The sequence below is a fragment of the Sorghum bicolor genome, chromosome 5 (assembly GCF_000003195.3).
Source record: "Sorghum bicolor cultivar BTx623 chromosome 5, Sorghum_bicolor_NCBIv3, whole genome shotgun sequence".
Taxonomy (NCBI): domain Eukaryota; kingdom Viridiplantae; phylum Streptophyta; class Magnoliopsida; order Poales; family Poaceae; genus Sorghum; species Sorghum bicolor.
This window is the reverse complement of record NC_012874.2, coordinates 12,371,697-12,390,742: the sequence shown is the minus strand read 5'-3', so window position 1 is coordinate 12,390,742 and position 19,046 is coordinate 12,371,697. Positions and strand designations below refer to the sequence as shown.

Sequence of the window (19,046 nt, the reverse complement as noted above, 5' to 3'; positions counted from 1 at the left end):
AGAATCAAACACTATAAAAAATGGACTCACCACATCCCGTCTCGATAGTCCCTATAAGGCTGGAAGCAAGCACAAGCTAAGGTTCCTCGTGTGGCAGGCGACTACCAAAAAAACAACAAAAGAGTCGACACGCTCATCGTCTCATTGAGCGTGGAGACAAGAAGTTATACTTCTTTTATCTAGAAGGAAAAAGAAAATTGAAACAAAAAAATTGATGTAAATATGAAGGGGGCCTATACTGAGTTGATCTGGAAATATGCAGACGAACCCATGCTTGTTGAATGCATCCCTTCTTGGTGACATGGCACCCTAAACCCTTTACTATTGCCCATCCAAATAAATTTGGTGGATTCATAACCTTGATCAGCAAAAGCTGGAGCCGATAAATGTTGTCCAGTGCACTATGTTTGATTAATCCGCTAGCAATAAGTGCCCAAAAAAGGATTCTGCTACCAATAATTAACTAATCGCACCGAAATGAGTTCTTTCCACGATATTTATTTGAGAGAACATCAAGAGGCACATGATAGAAGCTGGGTGCTAGTGAAATGCTGGTGGGACGATCGAAAGAAGAAAACAATTATATTGGTCTTTGATGTACTTCTATTGTTTAAGGTTGTTTGTATTAGAGTAAAATACAAACCCGGTCCTTAAACTTTTCATGGTATTGAGTTGCATGCACCGACCAGTTTAACCCAAAAGCTTAAGCTGATGGGGAGAGGTAGAGAATTCACTTTAACCCAAAAGCTTAAGCTAGGAAGAGGTGGACAATTCACTTATATTCCAACACATGGGGTGTCATTCCGGTCCATAAACTTTCAAAATATGTCATTTCCGTGCTTAAACTCCATTTGGGTCTCTTTCCAGTTATTGGCAGCTCACATACTGAAAATCAGAGGTCATCGGTTCATGGACAATACTGATGTCACAAAAAGAAATTAGGCTGACGAACTGATGCCTACTGGCTGGACTGATGACTGCCTGGCAGCACCTGAAGCACGAGATTGGCAGCAAAATTACTGCAGCAATATTGCTGCTGTGTAAACAACAACATTTCACTGATTCTCCATCAACTTTTTAGATGAACATGACACAAATGAACAGCAAACAATTGCACTTAAATTCGCAGTCAAAAAGCTCATTTTGGAGATATCTGGGTGTCCGGGTGCGCGATCGCATCTAGAGGAACCGCGCTGCCGCGAGGAATAGTACGATCACGTCTAGGGTACCGAGGCGGCGTGAGGAATACAAAGGGTGAAGGACTAGAAGTAAATCGATGATTCAAGTCAGGGGCCTAATTGCATTACGGCGAAGGGCTTTGGCTGCTAATGGATCCTTAAAGAGCTGATTTGAGACCCAAATAGAGTTTAAGCACACGAATGACATACTTTGAAAGTTTATGGCCCGGGATGACACCCCATGAAAAGTTTAGTGACCGGGTTTGTATTTTACTCTTTGTATTATATTATTCGTCTTCTGAAAGTATACTCCACGCGTTGCCGTGGGATTTCCTTAAAAATAAATTTGTTATATACATAGTATTATTATATGGTATTCTGTATACTATATATACGTAGTATATGATTTTGACTTGCATGTTATTTTATTGTATTAGATCTGCTAAAAATCGCTAAACTAATATAAGAAAAACCAATAAAATATTCGATTACATTATAAAGGAATAGGTAATGAAACAAATAGTGTCTTTAGATGACTTGTATGTTAATAGATTAAAAATTTAAAGTATTTCACGCGATAGAGATGGCAAGTATATTTTTTTGTAATTAATATGGGATGATATGGATTTAATGGAGAATGATGTGAACACGTTGCATGCAAAATAGAACATTTAGTGGGGTCACTTAGTGGAGAATAATGTGGACACCTTGTATTAATGCGAACATATGGTTTTTACATAACCATTGTGGAGTACCCTTGTTGTCTGATGAGCGATTGTCAACATGCCAACATTTTGGTGGATTGTTGGTTCGCTGGTTCTACTGATATCCTGGCACAGGGTTATGTGTCGAAACGGTGTCTCTTGGCTTCGTTATGTGCAGGTGTGGAGTCTGGATGCGGTGGCAGCGGTCGGGTGAAGGTCAAGTAGGGCGTGCCGTGCCGACGGACCGGTTGCGGTGAAAGGCGGACGTGAGGCTTGGACCGACGGACCAGACGACCGGGTGGCCAGCTGCGGTGGCTGACACTTGGGACATCGATAAGCGCAAGTGTACACGGCGGGGGACGCGTACGGGCTACGCTACTCGCGGCGGGTTTCGCGGGTTTGGGCCTCAAAACCCGGGCGGAGGTCCCGATGTGGACGGATGGCACGTGGCGGCATCGGTGAGATTGCTTCGGAGCGAGGCTACCGGTGAGGAGGCGCGGTGGCCGTCGGATTTAGGTCATGTCGAGTTGGACTAGAATGCCCCTGGGGCTAGCTAGTTCGCTCAAAAAATATCTAAGGGCAAATAGGGAATGTAAAATAGCCTCTAAATAAGAGAGGGGTTGCCCCAAACCAACTGTCTCTCTCTCATTTTCGTTTTTCATTTTAGACTTAGGTTTTCTTACCAACGTGAGCACGAGAGAGATCCTCAGACTGTTCTGTGTATTGTTGTGTTTGGAACCTGTGATCTGATGGGAAGTGAGGCCCTTACCTCACGTTGCCCTGTGGGGTTCGTTTCCTGGTGTTGGGTGTTCTGAGTCTGCTGTTCGTGACTCTCGTTTCCTTCCTGCTTCTTGCTTCTTCCATTTGTGGAGTTGTTTTGGTGGGTTTCGATTGATCCATGACGAGCTATGACATGTGCTGAGTTAATTTATTCAGTGAATCACTTCAATTTCACATGAGCTCATAGATCGATCCGATATTCGGTTTGGGGAGAAAAACTCGTTCTTTGTCCAATCAAAATATTTTCTGGAGTTTGGGTCAATCTCAAACAATAATTTTTGGGGAATAGTTTCGTGGTCTGTTGAATCTCATTTATCCAAATTTTGGGAATGAATCGTTGAGTCCTTGTCCAGGTTTGTGGGATTTTTGGAGCCGCTTTCCTCTGCTCGTTGTTCTGTTCGTGAGCTGTTCTTGGGCACTCGTATACAGGCGTGCGTAGGGGCGCCCCTGGGTCCGGTGACAGCGGCACCAACACCGGCCCAGCTGCCGTGTGCGCTCACCAGAGCACCGCTCGTCCCTGGGAGATGGAGGTTCGTCTGCTCATCTGCGCTTGGTTTCTGCTCGTCGTCGTTTGTTTTTGAATCGCGAGCTCTGAAGACTACTGGAGTGGTTTCTCGTGCAGTCGATTTCTCTGCGTCCAGCAATCAGGACGAGCTGGCCTTGTGCCCAGGAAGGATGCTCAGTCCTGTGCAGCATGGAGCACTCATCAGGGAGCAATTTGCCTAAGCCTGCTGATTATTCTTTCTGGTGTGCACGTGGTAGCAGCATGTGTGTATTTTTTACTTGATTTTGATTGGTGGTGTTCAGCTCTCTTCAGTGTTATTTGCCTTGTTTATTTTTGAGTTGCGTTCTGATTGGTGCTGTTCCTGTGTATTTTTTTTTTTTGGTCTGGTTCAGAAGCAGTTTTTAGGACCAGTAGTTTCATGGTTTCAGCTCGTTTTTATTTATTTATGTGCTTCCTGTCGTGACCGTTCTGCAGCAAGTTGGAGAGCAGTTCCTCCATTGTTGTGCTTGTGCCTTTTGGTATTTTTGCTCTGGTTCTGCTCGCCTTGATCTCTCAGCAGTGTGTGCTTAGTGCTTTACTTTGAAAAGGCCAGTCAAGACTTCGGCTTTAGAATTCTAGTGGATATTGTGTATGCTCTTATTTTCTGCAGGTGTGGTTAGTGTTGCAGCTGATTGGTAGGCCGTGCACCATCGAGTGACGAGCAAATCCAATTCAGTGATTTGTTTTGCATAGATCCAGTTCTCGCTGGTAAAATAGAGTGCTCCATTTTTAAGCCGTTACTCTGTCCGTTTTTTTTTTCTTTGGCGATTTTCTAATGAATTTTCTCTGGCTCTGATTTTCCGTTTTGCGCACAACTTGGTCCTTTGGATTTCGATTTGTATTTCGTCTCTTGCATTGAGTATCTATAGTCCTAAAGAATCTCTTTAGGTACTTCCGCCACCAGTTGGCGTGAGTATTCTAGATTTGGAGTTGTTGCGCATTTGGTGGTGAACTAGGGACAGTGGCCAAATATTTTCGAGAGAAAATTTGAGGCTCCCATTCACCCCCCCCTCTGGTCGCCGTTTTCGGTCCTTCAATTGGTATCAGAGCCGGTTAAGGATCATTCCACCTTAATCGGTTCGTGATCCACGAAGGCGACATGGAGCGTGGTTCCGGTAAACCACCATTTTTCGATGGAACAAACTATCCCTATTGGAAAATACGCATGTCTGCCCATCTCCAGGGTATTGATTGGCTTGTTTGGGAAATTTGCGAGGATGCTACTTTCGTTGTGCTTGAACCTCGTGCTCGAACCACGCAAGATCAAAAAGATCGGCACAACGCAAATAGCAGAGCAAGATCTGTTCTTTTCTCGAGTCTTTCGCTTCCTGAGTTTGAGCGTGTCTCTGATTGTGCTACTGCTCGAGAGATCTGGGTGAGGCTTCAGAGCTATCACGAGGGTACAGCCCATGTCAAAACCAGACTCTATGAGACGTACAAAAGAGAGTATGAGAACTTCACTCAGCTTGATGGCGAGTCCATCGATGCCATGTTTTCTCGTTTTCAGACGATCATTAACAAGATGCGAGCAAACAAGGCACAGCTACCTTATGACGATCATGAGAGGGCTCTCAAGCTTCTATATGCCCTAGATCGGAAGGTATGGGATGTGAAGGTGTCCGCCATTATCGAGTCTTCGAACTACGACACCATCACTGTGGACGAGCTGTTCAGCAAGCTCAAGTCCACCGAGATCGACTACCAGACTCAAGCCAAGCTTAAGAATCCCTCTGCACCGACTATGGCTTTAGTCTCAGGTAACAGTTCAAGTTCTTCAGCTAACCCTTCACAGATGTCGTTTGCCTTGTCTTCTTTGGTGTCTGTTTCAGAGGAGCAGTTGGAGACTCTTGGGGATGACGAGCTGGCGTTGATCATCAGCCGGTTCTCGCGGTTCCACAACAACCGCTTGAACCGCCGCCGGGGCGGTGATCAAAAGGTGGGCTGCTACAACTGTGGAGATCTCGACCACTTCGTCGCCCACTGCCCCAAGAAGAACAAGCACTCCTCCGACAAGTACGACTCCGGCAAGCGCAAGGACAAGCGCGACTACACCTCCAAGAAGTACAAGTCAAAGAAGGGCTTCGACAAGGAGGCGCTTAAGAAGATGTACCGCAAGAAAGCCAAGGCACAAGAGCGTGCCTTCCTTGCTTCCCTCAGCGACCTCGACAACGACTCCGGCGATGACCGCTCCTCTTCTCCCTCGAGTGACGATGAGTCCGAGAGGAAGATGGAGGAGAAGCTGACCGGTCTTTGCTTCGTCGCCGACTCCACTCACGGAGGCTTCTGCACCATGGCGATTGATGAAGAGGTGAAGGCCAGCAAGGATGAGGTCTCCTTCGACGACGACACCTCCGAGGTACCTCCTTCTGTCGATGACCTTGTCGCTGAGCTTGATAGCATGAATATCACCTTGATTAGTCAAGATAAATTGCTTAAGCGTGCTGCCCGTGAGAGGAAAGAGTTTAAGGACAAGCTAGAGTTGGCGCTTAAGGAGCTTGAGGTTGCTAAGGAGTGTGCTGTGGTTGTGTCAGATGAAGTAGAGTGCGATGAGTGTGCTGTTCATATGTCTAACTTCTCTGAATTGCAATCTAAGTATGCTACTTTGCTTGATGAGTATGGTGAGCTGAAAGCTAGGCCTGTCTTGTTGGGTGCGTGCAAGTCCTGCTCAGGCTTGCAATCTGAGCTGGCAGAGAAGAATGCCAAGATCTCTATTCTTGAGAAGGCCAGTTCAGATAGCACTATTGCTAAGTGTGCACGTTGTGAGAGTTTGGTGCTAGAGCTTGAGTCTTGTAGGCACGATAAGATGAGATTCGAGGAAGACAACACATACCTTCGGTCCATCTTGAGCTGGGTGTCTAGCAGTGAGCCACAGTTAGGCATGATGATGAGCCAGTTCAGGCGGGGAACTTGCACATCGGGTGTAGGCTTTGCTATAGGTGGGAAGGGTGAAAATCTTTATGGCAAGGTTGGTGAGTTTAGTGGTTTGAGCCCAAGTGAGAAACCATCCACTACTCCCAAGTTGATCAAATTCACTCCACCTGAGCCTTCCAAACTCACTGTCAAAGATGGAGTGTTTGAAGAACCTCCAAAATCCCCACCTCAGGAACAAGTGTGGATTCCAAAACCTAACCATCTCAGGAACCCACTTGACACTCTACCAAACATCTCTGAGGATCCCCTTCCTAAAGCCAAAAAGCCACCAAGAGTGAACCATACCCACAAGAGAGTGAACCAACAACCACCCAAGAGAGAGGTAAGGTATCACTGTGAGTATTGCCATAGGGATGGTCACCTTGTTGAGTTTTGCTTTAGGAGGAAGAGAGATGAGCGGCGAGAGTACGAGTTGAACAACCGGAACATGTACCGCCCACCCCATGGCGTACATGTGCCGCCTGTTCAGAGGCGCAGTGCTAGGCCTAGAGGTGCAATGCCTCAAGGTGCTAGGCCTCAGCTTGCGAGACCACGTGGTGGTCGTGCCCGACGTGGTTCAGGTCATGATCAATATGACTTTGAACCTCGTGGCGGTGGCTTTGCTTCTCAGTCCCACAGCTCTAGCGGACCACGTTTTCCCTTTCGTGGTGATCGCTTTCCTCAAATGGGACATGGCATGCTTGGTGTTTTTCCTAACACTTTTCCAGGGCAAATGACCCAACACTGGTATCCTTCACAGTTTACTAACCCCAGTGTTGCGCCATTTGCTCACCCCATGTCTTTCTATTGATGCAGATCGGAGGCCTGGAGAACACGTGGCTTGTTGATTCCGGTTGTTCGCGCCACATGACCGGAAGTTCAAAATGGTTCTCCAGCCTCGACCCCGTGCAATGTAAGGAATACATCACATTTGGGGACAACAGCAAAGGTAAAGTGCTTTCTCGTGGGACCATTCGGGTCAATGAGAATTTTGTCTTGAAGGATGTTGCTTTGGTTTCGAATTTGCATTTTAATTTGCTTTCAGTTTCGCAACTCCTTCAGGATGGTTTTGAGGTGCGTTTTAAGACCGGCTTGTCTCGAGTTCTTGATTCTCAGGGAAATCTTGTTTGCCAGATTGTCCCTTTTGGTCGTGTCTTTCGAGCCGATTTTTCTTACTCTTTTGGCTCTTCTCGTTGTCTTGTGGCTGGATCCTCTTCTGATCTTTGGAAATGGCATAGGAGACTTGGTCATTTGAGCTTTGACTTACTAGCTAGGTTGAGCTCACTTGACTTAATCCGAGGATTGCCCAAATTGAAATTTGAGAAGGATTTGGTTTGTCACCCTTGTCGTCATGGGAAGATGGTTGCCGCTTCTCACCCTCCTGTGACTCAGGTCATGACCAAGGGACCCGGTGAGCTACTTCATATGGACACAGTTGGTCCGGCTCGGGTTCGGTCAGAGGGAGGGAAGTGGTATGTTCTAGTGATTGTGGATGACTTTTCTCGCTACTCTTGGGTGTTTTTCATGGAGGGTAAGGATGAGGCTTTTTCTCATGTTCGAGACTTGATTCTTCGGTTACAAACTGAGTTGCCTAAGAATGCCATGAGAGCTATACGCAGTGACAATGGCACAGAATTCAAAAACACTCAGTTTGATACCTTCTGTGCTTCTTTGGGCCTCGAGCACCAGTTTTCCTCTCCTTATGTTCCCCAGCAAAATGGTGTTGTTGAGCGCAAAAATCGGACCCTTGTTGAGATGGCCAGGACGATGCTCGATGAGCATAGGACTCCTAGGAGATATTGGGCCGAGGCGATCAACACCGCCTGTCATGTCTCCAATCGCATTTTTCTTCGAGCCTTCTTGAAAAAGACTTCTTATGAGTTGCGATTTGGTAGACTACCCAAGGTAAGTCACTTTAGGGTGTTTGGTTGCAAGTGTTTCATCTTGAAGCAAGGTAATTTGGACAAATTTGAGTCTAGGTCCTCCGACGGTATTTTTCTTGGTTATGCTTCTCATTCTCATGCATATCGTGTACTTAACCTTGAAACTAACCGAGTCGTGGAGACCTGTGAGGTCACATTCGATGAGACTATGCCATGTTCTTCTCCTGTCTTTGAATGTGCAGGTGATCAGGAGATTGGTGAGAGCATCTTTGTTGAGGATGATGCAGAAGATGCTGATTGGGGTGATCCCGAGCCGACACCACTGGCTGCCCCTCTCGCGTCTTCGACGACTACTTCGGCTGACGGCCCCGATCCCTCTTCTTCCACTACTTGGGGTCCGTTCGAGCAGCCTCCTCAGCCTACACCGGCTATTCCTGAGGAGGCCCCAGCTGCAGTTGAGGGGGAGGCGACTTCTTCAAGGGAAGCACCTCGACACATTCAGCGTCGCCATCCACCTGAGACCATGATTGGTGAAATTGACCAGCGAGTCACGCGGTCCAGGTCATATCACATCTCACACTTCGCTCACTCTGCTTTTGTTGCTTCTTTTGAGCCTCGAGATGTTGGACACGCACTATCTAATCCTGATTGGGTTAATGCTATGCATGAGGAGTTAGAAAATTTTGAGAGAAACAAGGTTTGGGTTTTAGTACCACTTCCACCAGATTGCCATCCCATAGGTACCAAGTGGGTTTTTAAAAACAAACAAAGTGAAGATGGGGTGGTAGTGAGGAACAAGGCTAGGTTGGTAGCTCAGGGTTTTTGTCAGAAAGAGGGGATAGACTATGAGGAAACCTTTGCTCCTGTTGCCCGTCTAGAAGCCATTAGGATCCTTTTAGCCTTTGCAGCTTCAAAAGGGTTCAAGCTGTATCAGATGGATGTGAAGAGTGCTTTCTTGAATGGGTATATAGAGGAAGAGGTCTATGTGAGACAACCCCCTGGCTTTGAAAATCCTAAGTTTCCTGACCATGTTTTTAAACTCCACAAAGCCTTGTATGGTCTAAAACAAGCCCCGAGAGCCTGGTATGAGCGTTTGAAAACCTTCTTGCTTGCAAAGGGTTTTAAAATGGGTTCGGTTGATAAAACTTTGTTTCTCCTCAAGCAAGGCACTGACACTCTTTTGGTTCAGATATACGTGGATGATATCATTTTCGGTGGCTCTTCTCATGCACTTGTTGGCAAGTTTGCAGAAACTATGAGCAGGGAATTTGAGATGAGCATGATGGGCGAGTTGACGTTCTTTCTTGGTTTGCAAATCAAGCAAACTAGAGAAGGGACGTTTGTGCACCAAGGCAAGTACACCAAGGACGTACTCAAGAAATTTGATATGGGCGAGGCCAAGCCTCTCTCGACGCCCATGTCGACCACGACGGCCCTGGATGCAGATGAAGAAGGAGAAGCTGTGGACCAGAAGGAGTACCGAAGCATGATCGGGTCACTACTGTACCTGACGGCGACAAGACCGGACATCCAGTTCGCGGTCTGCTTGTGTGCGCGCTTTCAGTCTTCGCCGCGCACATCTCATCGTCAAGCCGTCAAGCGGATCTTGAGGTACCTTCGTTTCACACCTGAGTTTGGTCTTTGGTTTTCAGCTTCCTCCTCTCTTTCTCTTTGCGGCTATTCTGATGCGGATTATGCCGGCTGCCGTGTTGAGCGTAAGTCCACGTCGGGGACTTGCCAGTTTCTTGGGACTTCTCTTGTGTCTTGGTCCTCTCGCAAGCAATCCTCAGTTGCCCAATCCACCACAGAAGCCGAGTATGTTGCTGCTGCTGCTTGCTGCTCCCAGTTGCTTTGGATGATAGCTACTTTGAGAGATTTTGGGTTAGAGTTTAGGCGAGTGCCTCTGCTTTGTGATAGCACCAGTGCTATAAGCGTTGCTAAAAACCCAGTTCTCCACTCAAAAACCAAGCATATAGATGTCCGCTTTCACTTCCTGCGTGACCACTATGAGAAAGGAGATATTGACCTACACCATGTTGATACCCAAAATCAGCTTGCAGACATCTTTACCAAACCCCTTGACCAAGCCCAGTTTGCTCGCTTGCGAGGGGAGCTTGGAGTTTGTTTCCCTTTTTAGTTGAGGGGCACTTTGGTTTTTTTTGTACACTAGTTTTGTTTTCCTTTAGTTTCGCTTTTATTTTATTTTTGTATCATATTGCATTGCATTTCATCTCATCATGTATATTAGAGCATTTTGAGCTTCATGATTATAGTTGTTAGATTGAGATTATGCTCTTTGTGATATGTCTTGTATGTACATGATGGTGCTTGTCGCTTAGGCTCTTTTTGATCACTTGATGCATGTTATGAGCTAAGCATGTTTTATAACATGTGAACTTGACATAAACTTGTTGAAACCTGAAAATTGTTCACCATTGTGATTGGCAACTAGCATGTGTAGGATGTGTTGAGATCACTTGAGCTATCATTTATATGCTAGGTTGCTATGTCTCATGCTTTGAGTTATACACTTGCTTTGACAACTTGTAAATTCTTGTGCTAAAAATTGAAAATCAAGCTAAGTGAAAAGAAAAGATCGAGATGGGTCTGTACTGTCCTACGTCAAGGTATCGAGACTGCTTCCAATTGCACTTATGGATGAACTTGAGCCTTGTAGTGGATGCCGAGATCATTGTCTTAAGCTTGCGATTGTCTTTGACATAGGCTTGGCATGGTCGATAAGTTGGTTTGATGGTACAGATAACCTCTTGCACTCACACATGTTTTTGACTAAACCTTGTGATATGCTGCAAACTCCGATAAAATGAAAATTTGATGAAAACACAAGTCTAAAGTTAGTCTTTGACATGATGTATGAACGCTGCTTGAGGTAGTTCACCTTGTATACACTTGTTAGCACTAGGTTGATTTCCTGCTTATACCTGCTATGTGCTACTTTCAGTGGTGAACTCCTTCTTACAATTGCTTAAAATTGATCAAAAATGCTTAAATGTCATATTTCGTTTCACTTGATCAGTTTGAGCATTTGCTAGCACTTGTAATTATTGCTATACACACATGACAGCACCACCTAGAGCATCTTTTCAATCTGATTGCTATACTCCTGAAGCTTTTGTATATGTGCATTTCTTGCATTCATAGCATGTTTTGAGGGGGAGTTGCACTCCTTTGGGCAAATCTTGATAAGTGCATGTGTCAACAAGGGGGAGAAAGTTACACACAAAAAGAGAGACATGCATTCATTTGAGAGAGATTGCATTTGCTCAGGGGGAGTTGCATTTGAGTTTTGAGTTGCTTTTGCTAGATGTGTTGAGCCTTTGCCTCTTCTGGAGGGTCTAGTTGTTTTCTAGCTTTTCAAGTTTTGCTAGCGGTGTTGAGCCTGTTTGCCTCTTCTTGAGGGCTAGCTGTGTTTTACTTGGTTGTGTCGAGCCGTTGCCCATGTCTTTGGGGACCAAGTTGTTGGCTTTGCTTTACTCATTGTGAGTGACTCGTTTTGAGCTTACACTTAAGTTGGTTTTCTCTGGCTTTGTGTTGGTGTTGACAATGCACTCATCAAGGGGGAGATTGCGAACATATGGTTTTTACATAACCATTGTGGAGTACCCTTGTTGTCTGATGAGCGATTGTCAACATGCCAACATTTTGGTGGATTGTTGGTTCGCTGGTTCTACTGATATCCTGGCACAGGGTTATGTGTCGAAACGGTGTCTCTTGGCTTCGTTATGTGCAGGTGTGGAGTCTGGATGCGGTGGCAGCGGTCGGGTGAAGGTCAAGTAGGGCGTGCCGTGCCGACGGACCGGTTGCGGTGAAAGGCGGACGTGAGGCTTGGACCGACGGACCAGACGACCGGGTGGCCAGCTGCGGTGGCTGACACTTGGGACATCGATAAGCGCAAGTGTACACGGCGGGGGACGCGTACGGGCTACGCTACTCGCGGCGGGTTTCGCGGGTTTGGGCCTCAAAACCCGGGCGGAGGTCCCGATGTGGACGGATGGCACGTGGCGGCATCGGTGAGATTGCTTCGGAGCGAGGCTACCGGTGAGGAGGCGCGGTGGCCGTCGGATTTAGGTCATGTCGAGTTGGACTAGAATGCCCCTGGGGCTAGCTAGTTCGCTCAAAAAATATCTAAGGGCAAATAGGGAATGTAAAATAGCCTCTAAATAAGAGAGGGGTTGCCCCAAACCAACTGTCTCTCTCTCATTTTCGTTTTTCATTTTAGACTTAGGTTTTCTTACCAACGTGAGCACGAGAGAGATCCTCAGACTGTTCTGTGTATTGTTGTGTTTGGAACCTGTGATCTGATGGGAAGTGAGGCCCTTACCTCACGTTGCCCTGTGGGGTTCGTTTCCTGGTGTTGGGTGTTCTGAGTCTGCTGTTCGTGACTCTCGTTTCCTTCCTGCTTCTTGCTTCTTCCATTTGTGGAGTTGTTTTGGTGGGTTTCGATTGATCCATGACGAGCTATGACATGTGCTGAGTTAATTTATTCAGTGAATCACTTCAATTTCACATGAGCTCATAGATCGATCCGATATTCGGTTTGGGGAGAAAAACTCGTTCTTTGTCCAATCAAAATATTTTCTGGAGTTTGGGTCAATCTCAAACAATAATTTTTGGGGAATAGTTTCGTGGTCTGTTGAATCTCATTTATCCAAATTTTGGGAATGAATCGTTGAGTCCTTGTCCAGGTTTGTGGGATTTTTGGAGCCGCTTTCCTCTGCTCGTTGTTCTGTTCGTGAGCTGTTCTTGGGCACTCGTATACAGGCGTGCGTAGGGGCGCCCCTGGGTCCGGTGACAGCGGCACCAACACCGGCCCAGCTGCCGTGTGCGCTCACCAGAGCACCGCTCGTCCCTGGGAGATGGAGGTTCGTCTGCTCATCTGCGCTTGGTTTCTGCTCGTCGTCGTTTGTTTTTGAATCGCGAGCTCTGAAGACTACTGGAGTGGTTTCTCGTGCAGTCGATTTCTCTGCGTCCAGCAATCAGGACGAGCTGGCCTTGTGCCCAGGAAGGATGCTCAGTCCTGTGCAGCATGGAGCACTCATCAGGGAGCAATTTGCCTAAGCCTGCTGATTATTCTTTCTGGTGTGCACGTGGTAGCAGCATGTGTGTATTTTTTACTTGATTTTGATTGGTGGTGTTCAGCTCTCTTCAGTGTTATTTGCCTTGTTTATTTTTGAGTTGCGTTCTGATTGGTGCTGTTCCTGTGTATTTTTTTTTTTTTTTTGGTCTGGTTCAGAAGCAGTTTTTAGGACCAGTAGTTTCATGGTTTCAGCTCGTTTTTATTTATTTATGTGCTTCCTGTCGTGACCGTTCTGCAGCAAGTTGGAGAGCAGTTCCTCCATTGTTGTGCTTGTGCCTTTTGGTATTTTTGCTCTGGTTCTGCTCGCCTTGATCTCTCAGCAGTGTGTGCTTAGTGCTTTACTTTGAAAAGGCCAGTCAAGACTTCGGCTTTAGAATTCTAGTGGATATTGTGTATGCTCTTATTTTCTGCAGGTGTGGTTAGTGTTGCAGCTGATTGGTAGGCCGTGCACCATCGAGTGACGAGCAAATCCAATTCAGTGATTTGTTTTGCATAGATCCAGTTCTCGCTGGTAAAATAGAGTGCTCCATTTTTAAGCCGTTACTCTGTCCGTTTTTTTTTTCTTTGGCGATTTTCTAATGAATTTTCTCTGGCTCTGATTTTCCGTTTTGCGCACAACTTGGTCCTTTGGATTTCGATTTGTATTTTGTCTCTTGCATTGAGTATCTATAGTCCTAAAGAATCTCTTTAGGTACTTCCGCCACCAGTTGGCGTGAGTATTCTAGATTTGGAGTTGTTGCGCATTTGGTGGTGAACTAGGGACAGTGGCCAAATATTTTCGAGAGAAAATTTGAGGCTCCCATTCACCCCCCCCTCTGGTCGCCGTTTTCGGTCCTTCAATTAAGAAATAAATCATCTAGTGGACCGAGTACATGATACAAAGCACTTTTAAGTGTCCTTATTCATGAAAAAAAAGATGTCCATTTATTTTACATAAAAGGTAGAAGTAGTGCTCCCTCCATACCTATAAAGAAAGTCATTTAGCACAACGACATGGTCTTTGAAGCCTAACTTTGACTCCTTATTTTTATAAAAATATTTATCAAAAAATGATATATGTATATTTTTTAAGATAAATGTATGTTTTCACATTTTCAAACTCAATACATTTTCAATGTTTAACTCAAACCTTATCCAAAATAACTTTCTTACAGTGTTACTAGCTTCAAAATCATCATCAAAGTTCGTCCATGTTTGCTTCCTACGAACACAACAAGAACAACGTAGTATATACTCCATGCTCCATTCTCACACTACCTCTGAAAAGCAGTATCAAGAAGAATCAGCCACAGAATCCCCAATCATTGCCTCTTGGTGTTGTTCTCTGCATCCCCTGCTCATCCTGTATATTAGCAACACTAATCTCTCAGACATTGGACATGGCCACCCTTAATATAGTGGATTTTTAGTGAACTTTCAGTCCCCCATGATGAGTACAACAGTAGTGACCAGATCCATGCATATAATTGGCATCATCAGATTAAGAGCTTTCATTTGCTCCTCCAGGCAGCCAGCCAGTACAATAATTCCCGGGGCCAGGAGACACGGCAATCTCCAAGCCTGATTCCGTGAGCTGAACCTGGACGCCTGGGTTGACCAGGTCCACCTTCTTTTTTTTCGGCATTCACGTCACGGCGCCGCGCAGGTGCGTGTACGAAGCGACGAATAAAGCGTACGGGCTTGTTGGTCCCATGATATCTGACACTGTCGTCAGATAGAGATCATCAGGAAACTTCAGGCTCTTGTTCCTAAGATCCCATCATTTTCATTTTTTTTTCTCTACTCCTTAGGCCTTGTTTAGTTCTAAAAAATTTTGCAAAATTTTTCAGATTTTCCGTCACATCGAATCTTTAGACACATGCATGAAGTATTAAATATAGACAAAAATAAAAACTAATTGCACAGTTTGGTCGAAATTGACGAGACGAATTTTTTGAGCCTAGTTAGTCCATGATTGGATAATATTTGTCAAATACAAACAAAAAAGCTACAGTGTCGATTTTGCAAAATATTTTGGAACTAAACAAGGCCTTATTTTGCTTAGGCCTTGTTTAGTTCACCCTTAAAACCAAAAACTTTTCAAGATTCTCCGTCACATCGAATCTTGCGGCATATGCATGAACCATTAAATATAAATGAAAACAAAAACTAATTGCACAGTTTATATGTAATTTGAGAGATGAATCTTACGAGCCTAATTACTCTATAATTGAACAATGTTTGTCAAATACAAACGAAAATGATACAGTAGCGTTTTCCAATTTTTTTGGCAACTAAATAAGGCCTTCGGCCTTGTTTAGTTCCAAATTTTTTTGCAAAATGGACACTATAGTATTTTCGTTTGTATTTGACAAATATTGTCTAATCATGAACTAACTAGGCTCAAAAGATTCGTCTCACAAATTACAGGTAAACTGTGCAATTACTTATTTCTTTTATCTATATTTAATACTCCATGCATTTGCCACAAGATTCGATGTGACAGAGAATGAAAATTTTTGCAAAAAATTTTGAGAACTAAACAAGGCTCAACATTTTCGTTTGTATTTAATAAATATTGTCCAATTATGGACTAACTAGGCTCAAAAGATTCGTCTTGTAAATTACAGACAAACTGTACAATTAGTTTTTTATCTATATTTAATACTCTAGGTACGTGCTATAAGATTCGATGTGACGAGGAATCTTGAAATTTTTGCTAAATTTTTGAGAAGTAAACAAGACCGTACCCTCTCTCTCTCAATTGAGTAGAGTGTAATCCACTTTTCAGTGTTTTATAACCATCTGGTAATTGAGTTACCTGCCTTCTTCAGGCCCATTGTTTGATTCAGTCATGCCGATATTTCTGATATATTGTATATAATTTGTGCCAAAATGTAAGTGTCCTCACAGAAATACTATGCTTGGCAAAATTATTTTCATCAATAGTTCTCTTTTGTGGATAAATGGATGAACATCTTGTCATTGGAGTTGGTATCCATGTCAGTACACTCAGAGCAGCAATTATTTCTCATAGTGCAAGCTAATTACTTATGCAAACATATATTCTTTTCCAATTGCATTATTTGAACTTGTCATATCCATGAGAGGGAACAGAAAGAATTACATCATGCTTGTTGTGTTTTTACCCACGTGAATTGCACGTGCTAGCTAGCTAGCTAGACGACCTTCTTTGCTAACTACCAACTTTGCACACTGACTGACGGGACCATCAGAACATTCTTAACCATGTTTATGCTCGAATCTCTAGAGTAATCTCACTGACCTATACAGTGGTTTGGGAAGAAGATTATTAATTAATTGATACATTCTACTATTACTGAGTAGTGTATTTCATCACACCTCTAAAAACCAAAAGGATGTGAAGGTGCATCTGCCGGTGGGGCCCCAGGATTAGCAGTTCCAGACAGGTAGGTCCCAGAGATTTCCCTGGGCCCACTCGTCATTGTCGGCCATACTGCCCTCCCATACAGGAGGGGCCATGAGCATGGCCTCGGCCAGCTCAGCCCACATCTTGGGCGACTCTGCCTCTGCCGCCAGCTCGTCGGTCCCGAGCAAGGCGTCCCACGCCACGTCGTCGCCGACCAGCGGCTCCGGGCTGCCTGCGTCGCTGCCGCTGCCGCTGCCACCGCCGCCGTAGCAGCAGCCGACGACCTCGCCGTCGCCGGCGGCCTGATGACGATGATGCATTACGACGAGGTCGGGCCTGAACCGGACCTGGGCGGCGGCCTCGAGCGCGGCGGCGCGGACGTCGTCGGGCTCGGCGGTGGCCGGGCGGCGGAAGCGGTGGACGAGGCCCGGGAAGTTGAGCCTGGCCTCGCGGCCGCGCAGGCGCAGCGCGGCCACGTCGTGCGCCACCGCCGCCATCTCCGGGGACTCGAAGCTGCCCAGCCAGATGCGCGTCTTCTTGCCGGGCTCTCTGATCTCCGACACCCACTTCCCCCACTTCCTCTTCCTCACGCCACGGTACTGTCCTCCTGCCGCCACCCCCGCAACGTCGTTGTCCAGCACCACCACCTCCATTGTTAAGCTCCTTGTGTGCGTAGGTGCGTGTGTTCCGGCCGCCGGCGGCCCTCTTGCTTCAGCTGATGATGTTGTAGTGAGATGGAAGAGGATGGAGTTGGTGGTGGTGGGGGAGTGGGAGGTGCATGCGTGCATGTATATATAGGGAGGGGGGAGACGATGGATGGAGGAGAGGGGAGTGAGGTGTGAAGGAGTGAAGATCGATGAGAGAGAAGGCATGGGTGCATGCATTGGGGAGGGAGGTGATGTTCGACCTGGGTGGAGACAGCTGGAGCCCTAATACGTGTCCTTTTCCAGGATTTCTTTTTGTTAACATATATGTTTTGTTTATTTATTTATGCATGCATGTCTGTGTTTGGATACAAAAACATTAGAGGGGAAGATTGAGCTGGTGCAATATCCACCGGCACAAGGATATATCAGTTATCAGATATGTTGTTGGTTTGCTTTAGTGGGGGAGGAAACTAGGGAGCTTCCTGGATAGTGCAAGGGCTTTTGGAGGTTAGCTTGGACGATAGTGTACTTGTCGTCTTCATTATTTGTGGCAACCTGGATTTTATATAGTTGGAGCTGTAGCAGTTGGGTTTTATGTCTCCCTAGATTATTAGTGCTGACGAACACATTTGTGTTTTTGTTTGTTGAGATTGAAATATTTATGTGCGGGTAGTAAAAATTGTATCATAGCGCAGCATGGTCTAAATGGTGTTGGGCTATGCTATGCTACACTACTCTAGTTACTCCATATATGTGAAGGTAAAATAGGAAACAACCAGATACCCTAAAATAATAACAGGCTTCAGAGTTTAAAAAAAACCTACTCCTTGCTCTGTTCCAAAGAATACCAAACATGACAGGTTAGAGGCTGTCTGACTTCCTATTAAAGCAGATATGAGGTTGAGTCTAAACATCAAATTTCATTTGTTTGCTAATCGCTAAAAGGTCGTCATTTGATTTTTATATGGAGAAAAAAAGCCTTGAAAGAAAAATATGGAGATAAACAGTTCTTTATCATGTACTCATGTATGACACGTTTGATTTTTATGAGATAAACATGTTTTTCCATATAAAAACGTTACAAAGAAATCATGTTTGATTTTTTTCAGATTACAAAATAAACAACTTAGAAGAAAGACACTTTATATATCATCAATCCACATGTCACATTACAACAAATAGGACAGTTAAATCATGATGTTAATATTTATTAGATGTAATAGGAAGACATTTTCTCTATTATTCTCTATTTCTTCTATTATCTCCTAGGAGGTAATATATGATAATTGTCATGTAGGTACATAATTGCTGCAGAGTACCTAAATGTCCCATTTATCATCCATGGATTTGAAATGTGGTAAGGGGAGAGTGATAATTGATTGTTGCCTCCTATTCCTCCTTCCACTTCTTAAGTGTTTCTAAAGCTAGTATCCAAGTGTCTCTTATGTCTAGAACCAATTTTTCTAGACACCTTAGCTTCTTTAGCATCTAGAATATCCCTAATGCGAGCTTATTTGAGCGGTTCGATAGCTCTACCTCCACACCACATGCCTTACTCATCCATAAAAGTCTAAGGGTATCTGCAGAGCACACTGCACCTGCCTATCAGTGAAGAGCTCTGACAAGACCCTAGCATACTGGTGGCAGACACACCTTCCCGCTCCTTCCACCAACATGTACTGCCATTGCAGTTGTTTTCCCCTCCCTAGAATCACACATGTGGCCCCTATCCATCTCCTTCCATGCATCTCTGTTCACCCCCAATGTCGGTCTACCCTATTATTGTGGTCTTCCATCTAAGGTACTATTTAGTACAACTCCACTCCTTGATTTCTGATGGAGCGATTCCTGTAGGAGACTAGGTGTAAAGTGATTCTGGTGGGGGCTAAGTAGGGAAGATTGAGGATTAGGTTTTTAAGCTCCTAGCTCCAA

General features: G+C 45.1%; 1 protein-coding gene across 1 annotated transcript; it reads right to left on the bottom strand.

Annotated features, from left to right (window-relative positions):
- LOC8057160 (ethylene-responsive transcription factor ERF027) lies at nucleotides 16,124-17,290 on the bottom strand. Its single transcript, XM_002449235.2, has one exon. It carries the CDS (start codon nucleotides 17,253-17,255, stop codon nucleotides 16,491-16,493), a length of 765 nt encoding a protein of 254 aa, XP_002449280.2. The 5' UTR covers nucleotides 17,256-17,290; the 3' UTR covers nucleotides 16,124-16,490.